Source organism: Pan troglodytes, chromosome 11, assembly GCF_028858775.2.
Source record: "Pan troglodytes isolate AG18354 chromosome 11, NHGRI_mPanTro3-v2.0_pri, whole genome shotgun sequence".
Classification (NCBI taxonomy): Eukaryota; Metazoa; Chordata; class Mammalia; order Primates; family Hominidae; genus Pan; species Pan troglodytes.
In genome coordinates this window covers 59,330,889-59,356,700 of record NC_072409.2, presented here as the reverse complement: position 1 = coordinate 59,356,700, position 25,812 = coordinate 59,330,889, and the positions used below count along the sequence as shown (strand labels likewise).

Sequence of the window (25,812 nt, the reverse complement as noted above, 5' to 3'; positions counted from 1 at the left end):
CAATGCCTGTTTCTGGGTCCTAAGTGCAGCTATAAAGTCTACACTCCTCTATGATTTTGAGAGGGATACAGTTGATTTTAAAACTGCTAGGCTATTGTTCCCTCTCACTCTCTTTGAAATAGCAAACCTGAACAATCATTGATCTTGTTTCTTTCATGTTACAAAGAAAAGGGCATTGACTATGATGTTTGTTCTGGAGAAATGGGCTGCCAAACGATCCCAAATCCTGACCTCCCCTGACAGTTACTGTCATCTATCTAGGGGCTGCCTTTAATTGAGCCAACATCTGGAAAGAATAGAACCTTTAAGTGACAGTGTTGGAAAAAGACTGCCTTTTAAAATTCATTGCTGAAGTTCTTCCAGGAACAGCTGATCACAAGCCATCTGTAGACTACAGATGAGGGGACTTCAGGATGCCACATCATTAAGAGCCAACTTTCAAATGCCTGTACAGTGACCCACAACTCAGGTAATCACTACCATTTTGAAACAGAAAAAGCCAAGGGAATGGAACTGAGCTCCTTCAAAGTGTTCTTTCTGTGAACATCCACAGTACAAATTCTATCCCTCTTCAGCCCCCCAGCCCCGCCCCATATTTCACCTCTAATTGCACCTCCAGAACTGTAGGCTCAAGAACATATCTCTTTGGAAAATCTATAACAATCTTAGAATTAAGAAGAAAAAAGGGATACATCCTTTGGATGCTGTACCACATGCTGCGTGGGACCCTCTGGATGTCAAAATAATTGGGCAAGGCTCCTGCTCCCCAGCCACTCACAGTGCAGTTGGCAGGACATAACTGCCAACAATTATTACAAAACAAAGTCACCTGTGACATAACAGGGTTAAGTGCAGGGTGCCGAGGGAGGCTGGGGAGGGTGACTGACAGCCACTGCCTGGGAGGGTGGACAAAGGCAATGATAGAGCTGTTTCTGGAATGAAGACATCACGGAGTGATCGGCTTGTGTGGGAAGGAATGGGGATGGAAAAGAGGAAGGTGCAGCATTCAGTGCATCCGCAGTTAGGTGCGTGTCCAAGATAATGGCAGGAGATGGTCAAGACACACCCAATGGGGATGGCTGTGAAGGACTCACATGCCACGCTATGGAGCATGGATATTTTCTGAAGGTACCAGAAGGCCAATGGAAGATAATAAGGCAGTGACTTGGCCAGCTTTGTGTATTTTAGGAATATAACTGTGGAAAAGGATCTTAGGAGGCAACATCAAAATACGGATGTTCCCCCTTCCTGAGGCCTCTCTTCTCCATCTATTTCACCAATGCCTATGAATCTGCAATTTGACAAATTGAAGCTGAACCCCAGACCTCTTCCTTGAGTCCCAAATCCATGTCCAGCCACCCACTTGCCTCTCTGACATTCTCAAACTCACATGTCCAAATTGGAAGACTTGTTTCCCCCCTACCATTCATCTCTGTCTCAACAGATGGTCACAGCATCTACCCAGGTGCTCAAATTAGAATCCTGGGATCAATCATTCCTACCACGCACGCCCTCACCCCCACATCCAACCATGGCCCTGTCAATATCAACTCTGAAATGAATCTCAAACTTGTTTTCTTCTTTCTCCTCTAGTCCACTACCTTTGTCTAGGCTGCTGCCTATTTCTCTAACTCAGGTCTTCTCAACTTAGCACTATTGACACTTGGGGCTGATGAGTATTTGTTGTCGGGGGGGCGGGCAGTGTCCCTGGCCTCCTACCTGGTGCCAGTAGCACCTACTCCCCTCAGTTGTGACAGCACTGTCTAATGTCTCCTGGGGGACAAATCTGCCCCCATTGAGAACCGCTGCTGTCACGCTACTTGGCCACTCTTCCCTGCTCAGAACCTTGCATCACACTGGCCTCCACCTCAGTTCCTTGAATCCACCAAGCTCCTTCCTGCCTCAGGGCTTGGCAAAGGCCATTCTCTCTGCCAAGCACACTCTTTCGTCCACTCTTATCTTGACTGCCTCCTTCACACACTCGCGATCCCAGCCCCTGTGCTGCCTCCTTAGGGAGGGTCCCCTGAATACCTTATCTAAAAGGCAGCAGTACGTTTGCCTATCTTTATTTTCTTCATAGTACTTTAAAAGTTAGTAATTATTTGATTGTGCATACTCTTTCTCATCTGTCTGTACCATGACAATGAAAGCATTATTAGGGGCAGGGACTATGTCTGTCTTGGCCTCTGTTCCACCCCTAAGGCCTAGCACCATGCTAAGCTAAATAAACACTTGTCAACTGGAGAAATTAATGAGTACATGGACGTAAGTCAAATGTATGTCATACATTCTAGGCACTAAGCACACCCATAAAAATGGCAAGGTCACAATATGAAAACTTAGCTCAGGAAAATTAGAATGTTATCCAGACAGTCTACATTTCAGCCCTGTGCTCAATAACCAAACGATTCCTGATCTGCAATGAAGTAGACAGCAGTGCATCTTGGATGAGCAGAAAACACTGATTTAAGAGGAAGAGTAGCTCATCAACTCTGCTGGAAAGAACTGCAGCAAGACCTCATGAATAGTTTAGAAGTCTCCTAGTAATTGAACCCAATTTCTGTCTCTGGGTGTCTGGGTGTACGTGCATGTCAGAAGTTGGGCAGAACAGATACAGGACTGAGAATCTTAATTTCACAGCCCCCACAGAGCCCACGGCCCATCTTCTTTTCCTTCCTTAATGATATGTTGAAGGGTTGCCTCTTTCATGCAGAGGACTGAGCTGCCACACCTTCCTTTCTCTGGCATAATAAAAGCAGCTGACACAGGACCAGACAGTAAACAGAACTTGCCAGAAAATACAGTGTACCACTTGGGAGAACTGGATTCCCATAGAGGAAAATAACTTTCAAAATAGTCATCCTTCTAGCTAATGCTTTCTTTACCAGATGTTTTTAAGTGATTGAGAAGATTATTATTGAGTTGTGACTCTTTCTGTGACAGTCTACAGAACTGCCAGTTAGGTTTTAAAATGTGTTCTTCTCCTAACTTGACAATCCAAGATATGTCACCACTGTCAAGTGGATCTCATCCTTTACTGTCAATTTTGAGTTCTGCACTCAGGGATAATTTTTGAAATGATCACTTTAGTCATCTTCCCATTTCTAGTGTTATGCACAATGCCCAAGGGATTTTGTTTTTCATTTTAAAATCACTACATACTTTCTAGAAAAAGTTATTCTTGAGGCTACAGTTCAGATTCTGTGTTCAGAAGTGAGATACACTTTGATGAGAAAAATGGCTTTGGAACCAGTGAATCAGGGAAAACATTTTAAAATTGTTAAATTCTAGGTGGGGCGTGGTGGCTCACGCCTGTAATCCTAGCAGTTTGGGAGGCCAAGGCAGGTGGATCACCTGAGGTCAGGAGTTCGAGACCAGGCTGGACAACATGGCAAAACTCTGTCCCTACTAAAAATAAAAAAAATTAGCTGGGCGTGGTGGTGGTGGGCACCTGTAATCCCAGCTACTCAGGAGGCTGAGGCAGGAGAGTGGCTTGAACCCGGGCAGCGGAGGTTGCAGTGAGCTGAGATCACACCACTGCACTCCAGCCTGGGCAACAAGAGCAAAACTCCGTCAAAAAAAAAAAAAAAAAAAGTTAAATTCTATTAATTTGTTCCCATTCCAAAGCTGTCTGAGTTTATCTTACTGACCCCTGCTACTATTGCAGATAATTGAGAATCACTGTTTTAATGTCTTGAGCAGCACTGCCCTCCAGACACCACAGCATTCAGACAATAATGCAGTGGGTAGGGTCTTACAGATCCTGAAGAAAGGCAGTTGGGGTTAAAATCCCAGACTTATTCTGCCACATACTTGCTTTATGCCCTGGAGCATTTAATTAACCTCTCTGTACCTCAGTTTTCTCATCTGTAAAATGGTAGTAATAGTATAACCTCATAAGGTTGTTAGGAAGATTAAATGAATTTTCTAAAGTGCTTAGAATGATAGCGGGCATACACTAAGCACTTATGTTAACTCTATTATCAGCATTGCTTTTAAAATTGCTTTTGATTGGTAATAATTAGGCTTCAGTTCACTGAATTAGTAGGCTTCTGGTTAAAATAAACTCAATATATTTGATAACATTCTTCCATCAGCCAATGATTCTAACTCCATAAAACAGCAAAAACTCTGAATAAGCACAAGGTATGTTCCCTACGACTATTGAGTAGATGTAAGACTAGAACCTAAATTACATTGCTGTCATCTTTTCCCAAATTCAGAACACAGAACTTTGGAATTTTAAATTTTTATGTCCTTTTGCAACTTCTTAAGAGCCACCTTAAAAAAAATCTCTTTTATGTGCTCAGGCAAAGGAGGGCAGGTAGTGAGTGGTGAAAGTGGATGAGCCACAGGCCTCAGGGAAAGGGGGCCTGCTGGCCAGATCGGAACCAGGTTGGCTGAGCTGTGCAGGGAAGCGAGTGAACACCTGCTTATATTAAGCCTTTTAATTGAAAAACAAAAGCATCGTTGTGCCCTGAGAACAGGGGCCACAGTTCAGACGGCCCCACTGGCTGCAGTAACACTGAACACCCCAACCTCCTCGTCTGCCATTCACACCAAACTCAACAACACTGTGGGGTTTTTTTGCCAGTGAAGGAAGCCGTGCAGGAAGTTTTGGGTGTAGAATACGATTTCCTATAGTTCGCGTTTTAGAGACAGCAATGTGACGTTTATTGGTATTAGGGACCAAAACACAGAGAGTCTACAGTTAATCAGAAGGCAGAAGTACAACAAACCTGGGTAACTTAACATATGGAGGCCCCCTCCAAAGCGAATGCTGAAAGAGGTCACTTCAGAATGAACCGTTCAGGGCAACAGGCTAATGAGAGGGTTGGCTTGCTCAGCTGTTTTAATCTGAAGCTGCCAATTCTTTTTGCTTAATTATCTGTAATGTCCTGCTTAAAACTCATAAAGGCAGACTTGCAATCACCTGCTTTAGTACTTAGTGAGGAAGGAGACAGAAACACAAGTGTTTGGAGGGGTGATCTGACAGGGCGGGGGGTGCATGGTAACGTGATATGATTACACATGCTTCTAAGTGTAACGGAATTATTTAAAAAATGTTCCCTCTGTAAATGATGCAGCTCACCTCCTTGCTGCTTAATTTTTAAAAACACAACAGCAGTTTACTATTTTTTTTTTTTTTGAGATGGAGTCTTGCTCTGTTGCCTAGGCTGCAGCGCAGCGGCACCCGTTTACTAGTAAGAGCACATCTTTCTCTCTGATTTTAAACACCTGTTGCTGTTGGGACGAATACAGCATCACGCCCCAGTATTGTCAGCTCACCTCCCATGCCCAGGCTTGACTGCAGCTACCCCCAGGAGACTAAGTAACCCTTCTCCCCGGGAATCCAGTGCTCCGTCCCCATAGAACTAATCTGGAAATCAGAGGCTCAGGGACTGCATTCTTGCTCATCAAAACAGTGACTTCACTCATTCGTATTCTACTTTTCCCAGTATTTGCTCACGTCTGTTAAACTGTTTGATCCTCACAGCACTATAAGCCAGCTTGGGTAGATATTAATTAATTACATTTTATCAATGAGAAAAATTAAGGTTCACAACAACTAGGAAAAATGCCTACAGTTATCAACCAGTATCTGGAAGAGCTGGACTCACATCCGCCCTCCTCTTAAAAAGGGTAGTTTGATTTGAACAGGGCTTCTCAGCCTTGGCACTAACAACGTTTAGATAATTCTTTGTTTTGGGGGTACATCCTCTGCATCATAAGACGCAGCATCCTTGACCTCTATCTCCTAGAAGCCAGTAGCGCCAGCCCTCACTTTGTAACAACTAAAAATATGTCCAGATATTGCCAAATCTTCCCGGGGGGTGGAGGCAAAATTGCTGGTTGAGAACCAGCAGGTTAGGGTATTTTGGATTAAGGTGGATTAGGAATCACACTTAGAATACCAAAGGGTCATTCATCCTAGAGACCAGCATAGCTGCTATTCATGACAATTGCTGCTTAGCACAAATGAGTTTGCTTGTTTTATGGAAGTGGCGGCTTTCCAGAATCTGAAGGAAAAGAAGAATGGTCAGGACAGAGAACACACTCCAGCCCCTCTTCCCTCCAAAATCCTGAAACGTTATTTGTTCAATTTTTGAATTGGTATTACCTTCACATAGTTCAAAATTAAATATGCATAGAAAGATGTATTATTTACTTATTTTTTGAGCCAGAGTCTTGCTCTGTCGCCCAGGCTGGAGTGCAGTGGCGTGATCTCGGCTCACTGCAACCTCTGCCTTCCAGGCTCAAGTGATTCTCCTGTGTCAGCCTCCCAAGCAGCTGGGATCACAGGCTTGCACCACCGTGCCCAGCAAATTTTTGTATTTTTAGTAGAGATGGGGTTTCACTATGTTGGCCAGGCTGGTCTCCAACTTCTGACCTCAGGTGATCCACCCATCTCGGCCTCCCAAAGTGCTGGGATTACAGGCATAATCCACCGTGCCCAGCCATAGAGCCACCGAGCCACCATGCCCGGCCATAGAAAGGTTTACACAGAGAAGTTTCCCACCAACTAAGGACCCTACTACCCGGTTCTCCCTGGAGACAGACAGTGTTACCAGCTGTCAGAAACATTTTATAAAAGACCCTGTATTTAAAGAAATACTTCCTTTTAGATCAAAGTGTCTCTGAGCTATTATCTTACTCACGTTGAAAAAGCAATAAAAGGCATCTTTCCTTGGAATGTGGTCACGGTCAGGTACTATTTCCTCCTTCCTCACCGCTGCCTGCCTCCACTGATAGGAAACTGTCTCAGACACTGGAATGAAGCAACAACCAAGGTCTTCAAAGATAAAACAAAGTGAAAAAAACTGGGCATTTGGGTCAAGGATCCTGTAGGTGTCCTGGTCTGGTCAGTTTCCCAATGGAGCTTTCTGAATGCTGTGAGCACGTGTGCCCGTCACAGTGAAAACCAGCTAAAAAGACTCTGCACACTGTAGGCGAGGCGTCGGTGCCACAGGCAGGTGGCCTCTGCCCCCACGGCAGCCTGCGGTCATCAAAACCAGAATCTCCCAGTGGAGGCCTATTGTGGGCAGGCCCAGAAAGGCGGGAGAAACAGAAGAGGAAGGGGTGAGGGGCCTAGAACGACAACCTCAGGGTGAAGAGGTGAGACAAGAAGAAAGGCAAATGGCAGTGCACGTTTCCCATGACAGTCAAGGCCCTGGTGTTGGGAAACACTGACCCAGTCTAACGGACAAATGACAACATGGGACATCATGTGACTGGAGCTTCTAATCATCTTCCTAACAAAGAACTGCAAGGTAACCTGGCATATGTCATTGAACCACCCTGACATCTGTTTGTTTTGGAGAGGTGGGGCTGGGTCATTTCTTCACATATAAAACAGACAAAACTTGAACGTCTAGCATGAGTATTTGACTTGCATTGAGACCATCCTCTTTCAAGTAAACTCGTGCCCTGCGCCTCCTGCTTCCTTTTAGGTCTCTGGCCTTTTTAAACAACAAACAAACAAAATCCCAAAATAACACAATACTCTTTCCCAAACTTCCCTAGTTCCACCAATGGCAGAAAACTTCTGGTAGTCGCACTGATTGGAAATGTAATTTTCTTTTCAAAAATATTCCCCACATCTTTTCCTACTCAACTTTGCACCCAACTTTGTTGCTCAACTAACACAAAAGCCTTCCTGTGTCATCTCCCTCAACCCTGTACAACTTGTGCTCTGCCACTGGCTTTGCACAGGCCTTTCATTTGTCACTAGCCCCTACAACAATGTTACAGTACATCACCACCTGAAAACTGCACTCCCCAGCATGGCAGTCATCAGCCACGTGTGCTTATTTAAGTTTAAATTTAACTAAAATTAAGATTAAAAATTACAGTTCCTCAGACACACTGGCCACATTTCAAATGCCCTATAGCCACACATAGCTTGTGGCTACCGCATTGGTGCAAATTATAGAACATTTCCATCATTGCGGGAAGTTCCATTGAACAACACTGGCCTAGAACATAAAATCCAAACACCTCAAACCAGCACCCAAGGGTAGCTGTCATTTAGAGCCAGCCCATACTTCCAAAACTGCCTACTACTTTCCCCAGACACCACCACTTAGCTTTGTCCAGGCCAGCCTCTCCTGTAATGCCAATAAATCATGCTCCTCCCTGTTTCTGTGCCTGTGCTCATTGGACTCCCTGACATCAAGACAAACAAGTAGGTAAATCAGAATGCACAGTCACTTAAAAAATGGAATTTTTGGCCGGGCCCAGTGGCTCACACCTGTAATCCCAGCACTCTGGGAGGTCGAGGTGGTCGATTGCCTGAGCTCAGGAGTTCGAGATCAGCCTGGGCAACATGGTGAAACCCCATCTCAACTAAAATACAAAAAATTAGCCAGGCATGGCGGCGTGCACCTGTAGTCCCAGCTACTCGGGAGGCTGAGGCAGGAGAATCGCTTGAACCCGGGAGGCAGAGGTTGCAGTGAGCCAAGATTGTGCCACTGCACTCCAGCCTGGGTGATAGAGTGAGACTCCATCTCAAAAAAATAAAAATAAAAGAGAAATACCACTTGTCTTGGCACTTACTCAACACCGATTTGGGTCAAGATTTAATTTTTTCATGTGGGTCCCTCTTTTTTCTCCCAAGTAAGTTGTAAGGTCAGGGGAGGCAGAGACAAGTTCTTACACTTCTTTTGCATCCTCCTTTTTTCTTCTCACTTTTTTACACCAACAGGGAGGTCAGAGGTTGTAAACTGGCCACTGCCTACGGGACAGATAGGGTCCGCAGGCAAACTGTTTTGCCCAGAGTGTATTTTTAAAAACATTTGAATTAGTTGCTGTTATTTAAAAATGGCAGATTTCACATCAAAATCTTCATCTCTCTTTTTTGAAAAACATCAGAGTATCTGGCAACCCTGGGCGAGCATTCATTCATAGCTCTGTTGGCTAGAGCTGACTGCCTGCTGCCCCTTTTAAGGAAGGCGTGGGTTCTCCTGTTTACCATGGTCCCCTCGTTTTCTCACTCCCTTCTTTGCTGCCTGGCCCCAGTAGGCTTCCGCATTTACAACTCTTGCGGAAAGCACTCAATAAATTAACTGATAATGGAAATACTCCACTCTGTAAATACAGCCAGGCAGCCTTTAATGCCTGTCTTAATGGGCAACTTGTTTGTTTTATGCAGCTAAAATCAAACTTCTTATTTTAGCCATTAGCTGAAGACATTATTAACCTCACGGACCAATGTTAGCTGTTCTTCCCGGGCTTGCCAAGAACTGAGAATGGATTCAGGAAATGGTCAACTGCAAGACAAAAGGCAGCCAGCCTCAATAATCACATGCAAATAGCTGAGACGCAAAGTGTAAAGTTGTCCCATGAACACTGAGTGTTCCCTAATAACACGTGGAAATCATAGCACTCATGATCCTGAATGTTACTGGCAGCTGCCCAGTAAATCTGGGGCTCCATACAGAAAGCCTAAACCTGCTGCTTAATTCTAACAACATTGGTTTCTTCCCTTTTGAATTCCTCATTATAGACTACTGTGTTCTAAAACTGTTTTCATGTCTTGCCTCTCCCACTCCACTGTGAGCTACTTATAAACTCCTGTGGTATATTTCTCACTCCTAGCATAAAGGACCAGGGGCCTTAACCTGGGATCCATGGACTGGCTTCAGTCAATGCAAAAACACAATGGGTCATCAAAGCTTCTTAGTAAATCTGTGCATACCTTATGATCAGGGCTTCAGGACTGGGAAAGAAATTTAAGGTATTTGTAAAGGGAATAAGATGTATGGTGGCCTTGACAACGCTTGTGTAGTCTGTTTGCTATCATTTACAGTTTTTTTGTCATTTGCATTTGCAAAGCACTGCTTTTATGCTTTCATTAAGGTCATGGGTGAACATGGTAAGCTACCCAGGGCCAACTCATGCATCATGCTGGTGGAAACCGAGTGAACAGGGAGCAAAATTGCCAGTTTTCGAGACCATCAGTCCAACCAGATACAAACACAATAAACATAATATTTAACCCATACTTATCCACCTTGTCTGAAAGGAGACTAGCGAATCTTTTAGACACCTTTAAATCAAGACTCATTAAATTTGAACATACTCTTTATGAGTAATTTAATGACTCTCTCAAAATAGGAAATGCAGTTAGTTTGAAATAAACTACATCTTTATGAATTTCTCCAGGTTTGTAAAAGATATGTTTCTTCTCTAAATATGTATAAACCATATGTTTAATAATAATGCTCAAATTATACTGGGGAATAATGTCTCACTTATAATCTGGTTTCCAGAATGTACTCTTCCTCATTTTTGAAAATAGGAATAATATTTGCTTATGTCCTGTTTTCTGACAATTTTCCCATTCTGAAATTCATTTAAAGCTCACATTCAGAGGTTTTCCTATTCTAGCTTTAAGTTCTTTCATCTGGGAAATGGTTTATCTGGACCTGGAGATAAACACATTTGCAATAGCTAACTCCTAAGTCCACCATGAACACCTTCTCTAGTTTGAAGAGCAGAGAACTAAACCGAATAATTCAGCTGAGCTTTTACCTGCCAGTAAAACAACACTTTCTCTAAGTGATTCCTTCTTCTTGCTATGCATATCAATACCATATTTATTAAGGGCTGAAGTTCTAAGTGCTGTGCTGGTCTTCTTGGTGCTTTTTAAGAGAGGCTACGTACATCCCCTTCCATTGCTTATACTTTTTAAAACCAGAAATCATTAATAAGATCCTGATATTATTACACATAAAAAATTGTTCATTAAAAAAAATTTCTGGTCCCCTTAGGTTTTCTGTGTCTTTCCTTATTTCTCCTACCATAGAATTTGATTTTTAGTTTTTACAACCTAAAAATCATTGCTGAGTTAAATATCCTACTGGAGACATTAATCATAGAATTACCTATACTAATTATTGAAAACCTGCTTGACTAAATAAATTCTTGGGCAGGGTACACTTAGCAAACTCTGAGATGTCATGGTCACATTTTTTCTATAACTTTTGCAGCGACAAAGGATCTCCTGTGAGTCAGAATTTGGTCAAGAATTTCAGTGCATCTTGATGCTGATTGAGAATACCTCCTGAAACTGATCTGAAGTAATAACAGGCTAGCAATGTAATCATCTCTGTGTTGGTCCATGCTTGAATGAATGTACACGGAATCTTGGGTAAACGAGACAGGATTTGGTTTTTCACTTGTGTCTAAAAATAAATAATAGTGTATTGTTGCCTCTGGCCCGATGTACAAATTTTATAAAATATACTGCGGCACTTCTGAGCTCTTGAATCTTTACCCAACTCTTTTCCAACCACACCATCACTTTGAATGACAACCTCCCAGTTTGTATTTCAAGGTTTGGCTGAGTGGAAAAATCAGATAAAGAAGATATGCCAGGAAAAAGGGCACATTCTCCCATATGAAAATGGAATAGAAAATACATCATGCTAGTTCCATGACCTGAATATGTGGTCAGAGCCCATAGCTCATGTACTTTATGACTAAACGTCTTGCAGGCTGTCCATCAAAGTATAAAAGGAAAAATTAAGAAACAATAAACCTTCAATACACAAACCTCCTACTCTTAAGAGGGCAAAATAGCAAGAACTTTGAAAAGCTAAAATGTATAGTCAATTTATAATCAGGAGTAGAGGTGCTTGGGAACATATTTTACCCAGTAACATGTTTGAACATTAGCTTGGTAGCTGGGAGTTGAGAATTTATCAAAGACTGGTAAGTTAAGATACATTAGGAAGTCTGGAAAAAGACTTTTTGTGAAATGGGCTGAAGACATAAAATCTGAGCGGCTTAGAAAAGGTGGGGAAGAGGAGCATCTCACATTTTAAAAGTTTTAAAATACAAAGGTAGGAAATGTTTTAAATGTTGGTGGAAAGTAGTGAGTCCATTAAAGGATTCATATATTATACACAGAACACTGCATGCCCTCAGGAGCCTTCTTCTTAGGAATAAGAAGGGTCTTCAAACAACTCTCTTCACTCAATATTCTATATTATGGTGAACTGACCCCCAAAGATTCCCATGCTCTAATCCTTGGGACCTGTGAATATGTCACCTTCTAAGGCAAAAATGAATTCAAGTTGCAGAGGAAATTAACGTTGCTAATCAGCTGACCTTTTAGATAAAGAATATTAATTTTTATTAATATTTTCCCATATTTCTGTGAGCCTAGGAGGGCTCAATGCAATCACACAGGCCCTTTAAAGTGTCAGAGTGATACAGCCTGGGAAAGACTCCACCGGCCGTTGCTGGCTTTGAAGATGGCAGGGAGCCATGACACAGGGCACGCAGGGAGCCTCTAGAAGCCGGAAAAGACAAGGAAGTGGACTCTCCCCTGGAGTGTCCAGGAAGGAATACAGCTCTGCAAACACATGGATCTCAGCCCAGGGAGACCCATGTCAGGCTTCTGACTCACTGAACTATAAGATAATGCATGTATGTTGTCTAAGCCACTAAATTTGCAGTAATTAGTTATAGCAGCAACTGGAAACTAAGATAGTAACTTACAACTGCTTGGGAGAAAGAAAGGCCTTTGATAATATTCACGTGCCAAACAGCAAAACGGTGTTCCTCTTTAGAAAACAAAATGCACACTCACCTTTTTATAGGTTTTTTCTTCATTTTGTTTTCCAGGTGCTGCCTCTCCATTTTCAGCAGCAGACGACATCTACAAGAGAAACACACTGCCCTTTGAACTTCAATGCTACTCTGAAATACAATATATTAATAATATTGCTAACCAAAGGATCTATTTTAGTTAAGTATGTTTTTGTTATTGCTATTGCTGTTGTTCCTAAGGAAGACAGAAACATTTCAGAATACTAAAAAAGAAATCTGCATTCCTTAATCTTCCAAAAATAAATCTAAAACATTTTCGTAATATATTTTATCCCATATGCTCTAAGAAAGCATGTACATGTGTATAAGTTTCTTTATACAAAGCTTTTTTTTTTTAGAGACAGGGTTTCACTCTATCACCCAGGCTGGAATTGGAATACAGTGGTGTGATCATGGCTCACTGCAGCCTCAAACTCTTCAGTTCAAGCAGTCCTCCCACCTCAGCCTCTCGAGTAACTGAGATTATAGGCATGAGCCACCGTGCCCAGGCTACATAGCCTTTTAAAAAACTTTTCTTCTGGTTATACATGCTCACTGTAAAATTATCTGGGAAGTACCAAAAAATATTAGTCAGAACAAAAAAATTACTCACCTCTACTACCCTTGGGCAACTCCTCTATTCATATTTTGTCATATTTATTTCTACCTTTTATTATGTGTATTTTCATATGAAAAAACTTACAATACTATCTTACCCAGTATTTTTCACTGAACATTTACATAATAAACATTTTCCCATTTGATTACAAAAATATCTTTGTAAGAATAATTTTTTTCTAGTTGCAAGATATACCACTGTGTGGACACCACTGTGTGTTAATACTTTAGTCAATGCTAATATTGAAGGATAGTTGAGGCAGCTCAAAGAGTTTTGCTCCTGCAAATAGTACAATAATTATTTTATGCTTATATCTTTATCTAACTTCAATGTTTTCTTGGACTCAATTCTTGGAATTGCTAGGGCATACTAGGATATTAAAAAATTTAAAGCTTTTACTACATATTGGTAAATTTATTTCCAGAAGAGTATACTCATTCACACTGCTATCAGCAGCGAGTGGGGGCTTGTTTCATTACACATTTAGTAATGACTTATCATCTTAAACAGCTTTGCTAATCTGACAGGTAAAAGAAATCATCTCCTGGTTTTAATTTGCATCTGTGAAAATTACTGGTGAAGGTTAACATTGTTTTCACATCAGTTTTAGTTCTTTGTATTTCTTCGAGTCTTCCATTGTTTCGTCCATTTATCTATGGAGGTCTTAACGTTTCTGATATTGATTTTTACCTATTACGGTTATTCATACTAGTGGTTTGCTTATTTTTATGTTTTAAGGTCATTAATTGCTTGCCAAGTGCATTATTAATATTCTTCTGTGTTACTATCTGCCTTTTTGTTTGTTTTTGAGACAGGGTCTCACTTTATCACTCAGGCTGGAGTACAGTGGTGCCATCACAGCTCACTGCAGCCTCGACCTCCCAGGCTCAGACAATCCTCCCACCTCAGCCTCCCAAGTAGCTGGGACTAATTTTTTGTAATTATTTTGTTAGAGACAGGGTTTTGCCATGCTGCCCAGGCTGGTCTCGAACTCCTGAGCTCAAGCAATCCTCCTGCCTTGGCCTCCCAAAGTGCTGGGATTATAGGCATGAGGCACTGTGCCCAGCTTACCGTGTCCTTTTAACTTGTTTCATAATTATGATATAGAGAAGTTTACATTTCTACACACTCAAAACTATTGCGTATCTTTGTGAATTCTAACGCCTTAAGATAAAATATGTTTTTTCATTGGGAGATCTGATCTTCAGATGTGTTTCTCTCTCTTCCTAATGATAAGATTTTCACATGTGACCTATAATTCATCTGAATTTTTAAAGCCAGTTATGTTACTTCTGTGGTAAACAAGGATAACTTCATAATTAGGGAACCATAATTTAAGGGTCTTACCTTAAATTGCATGCAGAACATTTAATACACCAAGGAAGGGTAAAATTTCTGACTTTCTTTTACGCTTTTGAAGCATGCTTTAAATTCTGGGCTTTTAATAAACACGGCATATGCTAAACCTAGGGATTCATCAACCATTTCTGTGCCTTGGAATTAAGTGACTGAGTTTACCCACACTGCCGTGAGCTTGATATGACTAAAAACCATCCAGGAAAATAAATGCAAGAATCACGGTGAGCCAACCTCACTAGATCTAGTACTGCCCACCAATGAAACCACCCTCTTACATAATTTTGCAATTCTATTTGCATCTATTTAATCTGTCCGTGTTAGAATAGAGTCTTCCAGGACAGATGTTTCACAAACTATTGTTTTCCATGCTGTATCAGCTTAAATTGACTTACAGAATAATTCATTTTTCTAGTCTCTTTATAATAATATTAGGTCAGTTTTGAATAAAAATGCCAGAAGAATTAAAATGGTTTATATATCAGGCTCAGAGTAAAATACAGGCCTTCAACTGTTTAACAGAGCCAACAGAATGAAGACCTCCCTAAAGAATGCCATTCAAGTAATTTCACTTTTAAGACTTTGCAGCTTTTAAAACCAAAAAACTACAAGAGCAACTCTGAAGGGTGCTTAAAAAAACAACCTTAATGAGAGGTTAACTAACTGGCATGAATGAAGGACGGAGGATGAGATGGTCTTAAAGTACTTTTTATTACTCTGTGAATCATCCCTGACTTGACAGTAGGGAAGAGGAGGAGAAAAACAGGTAAACTTCTATTTTTTTTTAAAAACACTTCCTTTTAAGCAGCACAAAACATAAAATAATGATAAACGAAGGCCATGAACTATCATCTGGATTCGAGAGTTATTCATTTATTTTTCCTGTACAGTGATGTTTAACAAAGGTCACATAAACCTATTAACCAGGCGCATTGGAGTCGGAGAGGCCATGTAGCAGGGACAAATAAGATGCTTGGGGATGTACTGGTAAACTGCAAAGGGCCATTACAATGGTCACAATGATGACTACTGTTTCTTCTTAGACTTGCTATGCTTCTGCACCACATCATCTGTAACTAATGAAGTCAAGGTAAGTATGAATTCAAAACATTGTTTTAAAAAACATTATATAATTATGTTGGGCATTGTGGCTCACACCTGTAATCACAGCACTTTGGGACGCCAGGATGGGATGATCGCTTTAGGCCAGTAGTATGAGACCAGCCTGGGAAAAACAGTGAGACCTCATCTCTATAAAAAATAAAAAATTAGCCAGGTTCAATGTCTTACACCTATTGTCCCAGCTACACAGGAGGCTGAGGTGGGAGGATTGCTTGAGCCCAGGAGTTTGAGGCTGCAGTGAGCCATGATCACACCACTGCACTCCAGCCTGGGCAATAAAGGAAGAGCCGGTCTCAAAAAGAGAAACAAAAGCAAATACTGTGTCATTTTAGATAAGGGACTTGAGTATATTTTGGTATCCACAGGTCCTGGAATCAATCTCCCGCAGATACCAAGGGCTGACTACACTGAGTTTCCTTTTGGGGTGATGCAGATGTTTTGGAACTGCATAGAGGTAGTGGTTGCATAACATTGTAAATGTACTAAACTATACTAAAAATGAACACTGAATTGTTCATTTTTAAATGGCTAATTTTATGTTATATGAATTTCACCTGAAAGACACAGCGAGACATCGTCTCTAAAAATTTTTTTTGAAGTTATAATCATGTGTATTTCCCATGTACACATAAAAGGAAGGAGGAAAGACATTCCCAGAAGTTCTGGTGATTATCTACAGATGATGGGATTATAAATGCTTTAGGTTTTCATTTTTATATTTTGTTAGATTCTCCAAGTATTCTACAGTGAACACTGCTACACTTAAAAATAAGGAAAATACTATTTAAAAATTTAACACACATAGTAATTAACAACAGAGACCACATCTCGGTTTTTTTTTTAACCCTTCTGGCATGCCAAAATTCATAAAATTTCTTGTTTCTGTTTGCTTGATGTTTGATTCAAATTTGATGTCAGAGTTAAAGGTTATGAGCTGGATATATGTTTTAGAATATTTGTAAAAATATTTACAATAAAAAGGTAAGGGCTCTATACTGATTTGATCAGAATTAATTAAAAATACAGACTTTATTTCCTTACCTTTGTAAATGAAATGGCAAGTCATCTGTAGTTAGTAGTGATGGGTGGCCTACTCATTGTTGAGACCGTTTTCTTTGCCAGGTTTCTGTTAAAATAGAAATTTCTGGTCATCATTTATTCATATCCCTACCACATCTCCCAAAAAAGATCAGAGGTAGCTGTAGGGATACATGCAACATAAGCAGTTAAAATTAAAACAAAGGAAGGAATGTGGGTGAGGGAAAATAAACATGGAGAGCAAGATGATTCTATCAGCAAGGGCTGTGCATAGAACATAAGCCACAGAGTCTGGTATGGTTGTTGAGTAAACTTTACAGTCTACAACTTGACTCTGAGATTCCTGGTTTCCAGAGGAAAGGAAAATACGATCAGTTACCAGATGCACAATGAGCAAAAGATAAAAGCAAAGCAGTTGCTCAAATGAACCACAGGTATCTGGAGATTCAAGCTGGAGTGGAAATTTCTCCTATGGATCTTCACAGAGGTGACACCATGTGACATGTGGACAATTTTTCAATATTATCCCTATGATAAACTACCTGTGATTTCCATAAGGGTTGATTAGATGACACAACTTCAAAGAAAAGTTCAAAAAAGCTGTTGTGCTATAATTATGTTTTATACAGAAGAGATAATTGCTTATTGTAATCAATTTAAAAATGTAGAGAGGTATAAAGTAAAAATGAATTAGGCTAGGCATGGTGGCTCATGCCTGTAATCGTAGCACTTTGGGAGGCTAAGGTGGAAGGGTTGCTTGAGGCCAGGAATTTGAGACCAGCCTGGGCAACATAGTGAGACTCCGTCTCTTAAAAAAATAAATAAATAAAGAATTAGGTCTTATCTCCCCCACCGTGCGATAGCCAATATAAACAGTCTGTTTGTTTTATAGCCTTTCAAAATCTTCCCTATGCTTTTTCACACACACATTTATTTCTGCCACTTGCTCTTATCAAAATATTTTTAAAATCTATATATCTACCTCATTTAAAAATAACTGCATATATTCACAAGATGGACATACCATTGTTTAACCAATCACTCTTCTGTGGATGAACATGCAGACTGTTTCCAAATTTGGCTACCTTAACCAGAGCAGGAATAAACAGTCTTATTCAAACATCTTTAATGTTCTAGTACTTTTATTTTTGTGGGAAAGAATCCTAGAAGTGGAATAACTGTGGGGCCAAACATAATAAGCATGTTAACTATTTGAATGACTATTGCTACATTTCTTTCCGGTGCAAAGGTTGAAGCAATCAGCCCAAATGTGCATGGTGAGTGCCTGCTTATTGACACACTGATCAGCACTGGTGTTCGCCATCTTTAAAAGTGTTTGCTCACCTGATAGGCATCTCTGGTTTTAATTCGCCTTCTCTCACTACTAATGGGGTGATTCTTTTCACAGGTTTATTGGTGATTTACAATTCCAGTTCATGCCCTTTGACTATTTTTATACTGGGCTGTTTTATCTTTCTTTTATAAACAATTTGTGAGACCTCTTAGTATTTTAAACATTAGCTCTGTCCTAGAGGTTGCAAGTATTATTCTTCTTTTGCCTTTATTTATTGTGTCTTGTCATAGACATTTTAAATTTTTACACAGTCAAATCTGCCAATTTTTCCTTTATGGATTATAAATTTACTATCTTGCAATTTTTCCTTTTTGGAAGATGGATTATGAAAGAGAGCTCCCCCTAACCTGATGTTATACGTGTATTCTCCCATATTTTCTCTTGATAGCTTTATGGGTCCATCTTTAATATTAGCTCTTACTTCAAATGGAATCTAATCCAAATGGAATATTGCCCCAGATGGACACCTAATTGCCCCCAAATCATTTACTTTATGTTATTTTCCTTACTGGAAAGACAAGCCACCTTTAGCATACATTAAGTTTTCCTATATACATTGATTTAGTTATGGCATCTACTCTGTTCCAAACATTGACTTGTGGATTCCTAAGCTAATGCCATATTGCTTAAAATGCAGTAACATGATAGTGTGCTTTGATGCCTGCTGGCACGACTCCCCCATGCTGACTGTTTTTCCTTCAAGTTTGGAAATTTTCTTGCATTTATATTTTTATGTGGCCTTTAAAAACATGTTGATTGGGCTGGGTGCAGTGGCTCACGCTTGTAATCCCAGCACTTTGGGAGACGGAGGTGGGCGGATCACCTGAGGTCAGGAGTTCGAGACCAGCCTGGCCATTATGGTGAAACCCTGTCTCTACCAAAAATACAAAAACTAGCTGGGTGGGGTGGTAGGTGCCTGTAATCCCAGCTACTCGGGAGGCTGAGGCAGGAGAACTGCTTGAACCTGGGAGGCAGAGGATGTAGTGAGCCGAGATCGGGCCATTGTACTCCAGCCTGGACAACAAGAATGAAACTCTGTCTCGAAAAAACAAAAAACAAACAAACAAAAAAATCGTGTTGACTAAGCTGACAACACTTTTATCTTCCAAGTTGGGATTCTGATTGGGATTATATATAGTTATTTTAGAACAATTTTTATCTTTAGGATCATAAGTTTTCTCATTTGAAAAGATAGTATAGCTCTCTACTTCTTCAAATGTTAGTTTGTCTTTCACTACAATCTTTTTTTTTAATTTGTCTTATGTCTTACTAAATTCACTCCTGGATATTTTCATTTGTCACTCTTTTAAATAGAGTGAAATATAAATCCTTATATTTCTAGAAATATAAAAATATAAAATTAAAAATCCTTATGTTTCTAGAATAAATCTTTGATTTGATTTCTTAATCTTCTCAAAAGCATATTTTCATAAGTGATATTGAACAACTGTTGTGGCCATCTTTATCAGTTTTTGGTATGAAAGAATTTATACTTTTCATAAAATTGGAAGGCTTTCTTTATACGCACTCATGTTTTTTTCTGTTTATTACTCCTCTCGGGATTTATAACCTTTCTTTGAATCAAATTTTGGTAATTTACAGTTTATTAGAAAAACATCAATTTCCTCTAGATTTCAAATTTTATTGCCATAAACCTGAACATAACATTGTCTTATTGACTTATTTTAATCCTTCTGGGATCTGGGCAATTTTTTTTCCTCATTCCTAATGTTGCATGTGTATATGTACATTCTTTATATTATATATATATTTTCATTAGTCAGATTCTCTCCTTTTAATTGTTTTGAGGCCAATTACATTAATTTTAGCTTTTGTCATTAACAATACCTTCTTTCTTCTGATTCTTAAAAAAATTTCTTAGGTGCAATATTTAGCTTATTTTTCATTCTTTTTTTTTTAAATAGTACCAAAAGCATTTAGGCTATAAAGTATTCCTAAATGCATTAACAATTTCTTCATAAGTTTTGATGTGAAATGTTCTTTTTAATTAACTTCCAGAGAATTTGTCATTCTGTATTTGATTTTCAGTTTGATCCAGGAATCATCTATAAGAAGGCTTCTTAATTTCAAGCATTTACATTTTATTTATTATTATTATTTCACTGTCAATTTTTTGTTTTATCACAGTGGGATAAAAAAGGGGATGAGTAAAATAGCTTTTCTCCACAAATTCATTTAGTTTTTTCCTGTGGCCATAGAAATAGGTTTTTGTAAACCTTCTATAGACAAAAGAGAAAAATGCAGATTCTGTGTTTTTAGGGTATAAACACTATATACAAATATGAACCTGTATCATTATTTGTCTACTTTGTCAAATTATGAAATAATTATTATTATTAATTTTTTTGAGACAGGGTCTGGCTCTGTTGCTCAGGCTGGAGTGAAGTGGCATGATCTCGGCTCACTGCAACCTCCACCACCTGGGCTCAAGCGATCCTCCCACCTCAGCCTCCTGAGTAGCTGGGATTACCGGTGCACGCCACCACACCTGGCTAATTTTTTAAATTTTTTTGTAGAGATGGGGTCTCACACTATGTTGCCCAGGCTTGTCTCAAACTCCTGAGCTCAAGTGATCCACCTCCCTCAGTCTCCCAAAGTGCTGGGATTACAGGCATGGCCACCATGCCCGGCCAAATTATGAAATAATTATATCAAAATTCCCTAATATAATTATAGTTTTGCCATGTTCTCCTGTATGTCTACTTCATTTTTTTGCCTTATACATTCCAGAACTATGTTGGTCAGGAAATAAAGGCAATGCCTATAACAATGTTTTGTTTACTATTAATTACATTTGTTGTTACTATACTTATTTTTACTCATTATTTCTTTGCTGGCTTGCTCATATTATCTTTTTGATTTTAAATCATTTAAAAACCTGTTTTTCAATTAAGAAAGCAAAATGACTATACACTATTTTCACTGCCCATTTTTTCGCTCGGCCTGCTGTGTAGACATGGAGATGAGCTACCCAGATCTCCTGTAAGAAGGGAAGACTGCCTTACTGCATGCCTCTGCAGGGAGCCAATTTAGCCTAGGTCATGGCCCTCCTGGGGCAGTCACCTCTTGTGACTGAGTGGCACGGTGGCACTCTTCCTCCAGCTCCCCATCAAGGTGGCCCAGGCTTTGTGTGTCTTGCGTGGGACTTTGATTTTGTGTGCCTTCCCTCATCTTTTCACAGGTTTTATCAGTTTCCTAGGGCTGTCGCTACAAAGTACGACAGTCTGGGTGGCTTCAAATGACAGAGATTTATTTTCCCACAGTTCTGGAGGCTAGAAGTCCAAAATAAAGTACTGGCAGGGCCATGCTCCCTCTGAGACTCGATAGAATTCTTCCTTGCTACTTTTTAGCTTCTGGTGGTAGCCATCTTTCTTGGAGTCCCTTGGCTTGCCACTGTGTTACTCCAGCCCTGGCCTCTGTCACCATTTAGCGCTTCTCTCCATGTGTCTCCCTCTTCATGTGGCATTTTCCTCTTCTTATAAGAACACCAGTTATACTAGGTTAGAGCTCACCCTCATGAACTCATCTTAACTTGATTATATTTGCAAAGACCCTATTTCCAAATAAGGTCACATGTACAGGTACTGAAAATTAGGACTTCAACATATCTTTCTGGGGAACATAATACACGGGTGTTAATTCCTACTAAGAATCTTGCAACCAAAACTGTGTGCCAGTGCTTGCTTCCAGAGAACCCAATCCATGACATCTCTTTTCTCTTTCTTGTCCATAGGTAGAGATACTTGGAATATTTTTACTCTTTCATTGCCTGCTCCACTCTAAGCTACTAAATATCTCCTTATAGTCAACATGTCTCTTCCACTTTAAGAAATCTTAATGAACAATTTAGACTTCGTAGTCACATTATGATCATTTATTTAGACTTGACCATAAGTTTTGCAACGTTCATTGCTCATCACTCTTTCTTTGGCTCTTCATCTCCTCCTACCTTGACACCTATGTCCTGATTCAATTCTCAGAAGTGGCATGTAGATGGCCCAGTCTGAGTAACTCCATGTCCAGAAATGTCTTCCTTTTGCTCTTATGTAGGAATAGAGCTCTTGGCCAATGCAGGATTCTTGGCTCACAGGTCTTTCGTCCCATCTCTCTGTAAATACTGTATTGCTTACTGCTTACTTCCCACTTTGTAGATGAGTAGTTTCATGTTAGTCTGATGCTCCCTGTGCTAGAAGCATGCTGGTTTTCTCTGTCTGGAAACCTCTGAGGGTTTTCTCTTTTAACATTGTTCAAAATTCCATAATGATAGATGTGCCTTTTTTCATTCATCTTCCCCAGTAAAGAGAAACTGACAAGAAGTAAATACGTGGAGATCCAAATAGGAAGCTATGTGATAACCTGACTTAAACCACAAATAGAACTTAGGTTATCTCAATGAGGAATGAACAGGCTGCATATCTTTCAGGCAGTCCTCCATGAATATTATTTCTCCTAACCAGTCTTTTGATAAGAATTGGACAGTGGAGTACTCAAAGTTGTAGTCTCTGGCAAGAGCCTGGAATGCAGAAATTCCAATGGTCAAGTAAGGACATACTCACAAGGTTCATGTCTCCTTAGAAGATGTTACTATGTAATCTGACACAAGAGTCCTAGTTAAAACTTATTTTCAAAAATTATTTCTGATATGAAAGAGAGCTAACCTATGGTGTCATATGGACTGTTTAGCACCAGCTCAGTGAGCAATAATATGTGCCAGACAATGACTTTTTTTTGACTATGTAGTTATTTATCTATTATTTCTGGTATTTAGTATCTGGATTCTGTGACCTTAAGCAATAAATAATTTATACTATTTCATAGCTTTCTATAGTTCTATGTTTTCACTCAATTTGAGAGAAGGGAAGATCATGTATTGGGCAACTACGATGTGTGAAATGCTGCCACATATGTGATTTCATTTATTCTTGCAAATAATCCGTTGGCACTCCCCAATTTAACATGTGCTATTTTGACACTTGTAACTGTCCTATAAAGTCCATGGGATGCAGTCATTTTAATTTTGCTGAGCGGGGCTCTCTTGCTGTGAGGCTGGTTTGTAAAAGTGAAGCCCTTAGTTGGTGAATGAACCTAGCAACCATCCACTCCCACCCCACGCACCTCCATCTCAGCCTGGCTTTGCCATTCTCTAAATCAGTGCTGGGCATTACAAACACCAGGGAAGCTTTTTGAAAATTCAGCTTCTGGGGCCACACACTGAAACCAGGGAATCACTACCTCTGCGTGGTAGACCTAGGGAGTCAGTATTTTCAGCACGCTTCACAGGCTTGGGATCATCTAAGCTACAGTGACCAGTAAAGGCAATAAAGAGAGTTTATCACTTCAGGATTGCTTTCAGGGTCCATTAGGGAAAACAGAAACCACTTTGGGTATATTAAAGAGGGGAAATTTAATACATGGAATTGGTTATAAAAGTGATGGGTGAACTGAAAAGCTAAGCAAGAGATGGTGATGAAACAGATCGCAATCAACATGATGCCACTATTGCTTTTAGGGCTGCAGGCACAAGAGAAGGTGGTGTTAACAGACCTCAAAAGCAGAGGTCAGCTGCGGTCAGAACATCAGGACAGGGGTTGACTGGCAGAAGTTGGAACTGCAGTAGGAGGGGTATGTTTAGAAGCATGGAGAAGACAGTCACTATTGGAGATGCCACCTAAGACACACAGGTTAGGGGAGAACATCCTGGTTTTTCTCGTCTACCTTCTGCCCGCCAATCCCTGTCTATGGCTCCCAGAGGCCAACCTCATGAAAAGCATCTGAGCCCATAGGAAGCCTGAGAAATGCATCCTATATGGGATGACTTCCCTGTGATACAGAAGAGTAAGGAATGGCTCTGAGAACAAACGACCCAATGATGGGCCATAAAACAAAACAGAAATTATAATGAAAGTGGGAAAGCAGTAGGGGAATAAGCCTGAGAAACATGATTCTCAATGGAAATGTGGATTGGGAGGTAGGCTAGGAACTGGTACACACGTTTCTATTGTTATGGCTCTGGGAATCCGTTAAGAGCTTAAATAGATCACTACCAAGTAGTCAGGGTCTACTGCAGCCCCTGCATTAAGTCTAGGAGGAAGGAGAGGAGCGAGGTTGTGACTTGGGATTATTTTCCTGGAGTCCAGTCAAGTGGTAGGGCTGAGATTTGATCCAGGGTTGTCTAACTTTAAAACTAATCCTCTTTCCACCATACACCTCTCTCTTTTACTTGTTCTCTCCTACTTAAAAACAATGAGAAGATTGTCTAATCAATATTGCACCGCATTTTTCAATTTGTAAATGCAATCAAAAGATTAGCCAATTATATTAATTTACATAATTTTTTCCTATAAAACTTGTTCTACATCAGTAAGCCTCAACCCAGAGGGCATGTCTTAATTGAAAAGGTGGTAGAGGAGCTTTTTAAAACTCTACAGTTACCGAAAGTTTTAGATATATTGTGCCTGGGGGCCATATGTGAGTCAGAAGCAGCAACCCTTTCAACCTCTAATTCCCCAACTAGGGCCATAAAACTCAGTATTTTTAATTTGCCACAGATGAGTTTGCTCCTCATACATGGCCAAATAAGTGGGAGAATTGCTAATTACCTAATCACTTAACTAAGTAGGCCAATCTGTAGACACAAGAGGTTAAGGGACACTAGCCACGAGTCCTTACTCATCTTCCCATAAAAACAAACACTTTATTAAACACTGATAAAGTGAAGCAACAAGAATTAATTGGAAGAGCGCTGGGATAGGCCTCTGAAGCCCTGGGTTTCATGTCCATCTCTGCTGCTGTCCACTTCTCTTCGATTACGAATTGTGCTAACTCCATTAGATAGTGCTTTTGTTTTGGTGCCTCTGCCAAGTTTCTTAGGTAGGGCCTCACTTCAAATCCTCTTTGGAATGAGGAGAGGACTCATTGATTATTTGGTCATTATGAGTGCAACTTGCCCTATGGGAATTGGGCTTCCAACAGGATAGCCATATTCAAATATTTTCATGCCATTCAGGCTGTGTATGTTAACATTTCCTAGTGCATTTCCCGAAAGACAAAGCAATTGGAAGATAATTTGGGCCTTGGTCACACCTGCATGTTAAAGTCAATCATTTTTGTTTTATTTATGCTCTTTTGAATTCATTTTTATTACCTAACACCAAATAAATTCACTCTTTCATTCATTCAATGAACATTTATGGAGCATAACATGTCAGGCAGTAAGCTAGGCCCGGGGCCATAATGACAAGGACAGGTACTCGTCTTCAAATAAATCCTATTAGCAGGAGAGACAGGCATTGCAGTGGCTACAATTTACAATGTGGCATGTCCTTTACTCTGGGTTTTTGGAGGAGGAACTGCATAAGTCAGCCTGTGGGGCTCATGGAAAGCTTCACTTAATGAAGAACACTGAAATTGGACTTAGAGCCGTTTGCTGGGGACATAAGGTTGAGAGCTAGAGGGTGGAAAAGAGTCTGGGCACCGTGTTGGCTTGCTTACAAAAAGACCCAGCACCATGAAGGGTATTTAAATTTTCATGGGTGTACTCAGAGATCATGAGTCTTGCATTTTAAGAATTTGCCCGCAAGTAGCCCGAGGTTTAGGATGTTACCTAAAGGGTTACCAACAGATTTCCTCATTGCTCCTTCCACCTATGATCGTAAGTCCCTCTTAAATTTTGTGCCAGAATAAAAAACAAATGTGTGAAAATTTA

General features: G+C 40.2%; 1 protein-coding gene across 17 annotated transcripts in view; it reads right to left on the bottom strand.

Moving 5' to 3' along the window:
* The window catches only part of PIP5K1B (phosphatidylinositol-4-phosphate 5-kinase type 1 beta), a 306,214-nt gene that overhangs the window by 175,830 nt on the left and 104,572 nt on the right, over nucleotides 1-25,812 (bottom strand). For all 17 annotated transcript variants that reach the window (XM_009456691.5, XM_063788530.1, XM_063788524.1 and 14 more), the window contains 2 exons: nucleotides 16,736-16,820; nucleotides 12,599-12,667 (listed from right to left, as the gene is read on the bottom strand). In XM_009456691.5, coding sequence (XP_009454966.1) covers nucleotides 12,599-12,667 — 69 coding nt within the window. In that variant the 5' untranslated portion in view covers nucleotides 16,736-16,820. The remainder of the gene's footprint in view (nucleotides 1-12,598; nucleotides 12,668-16,735; nucleotides 16,821-25,812) is intronic.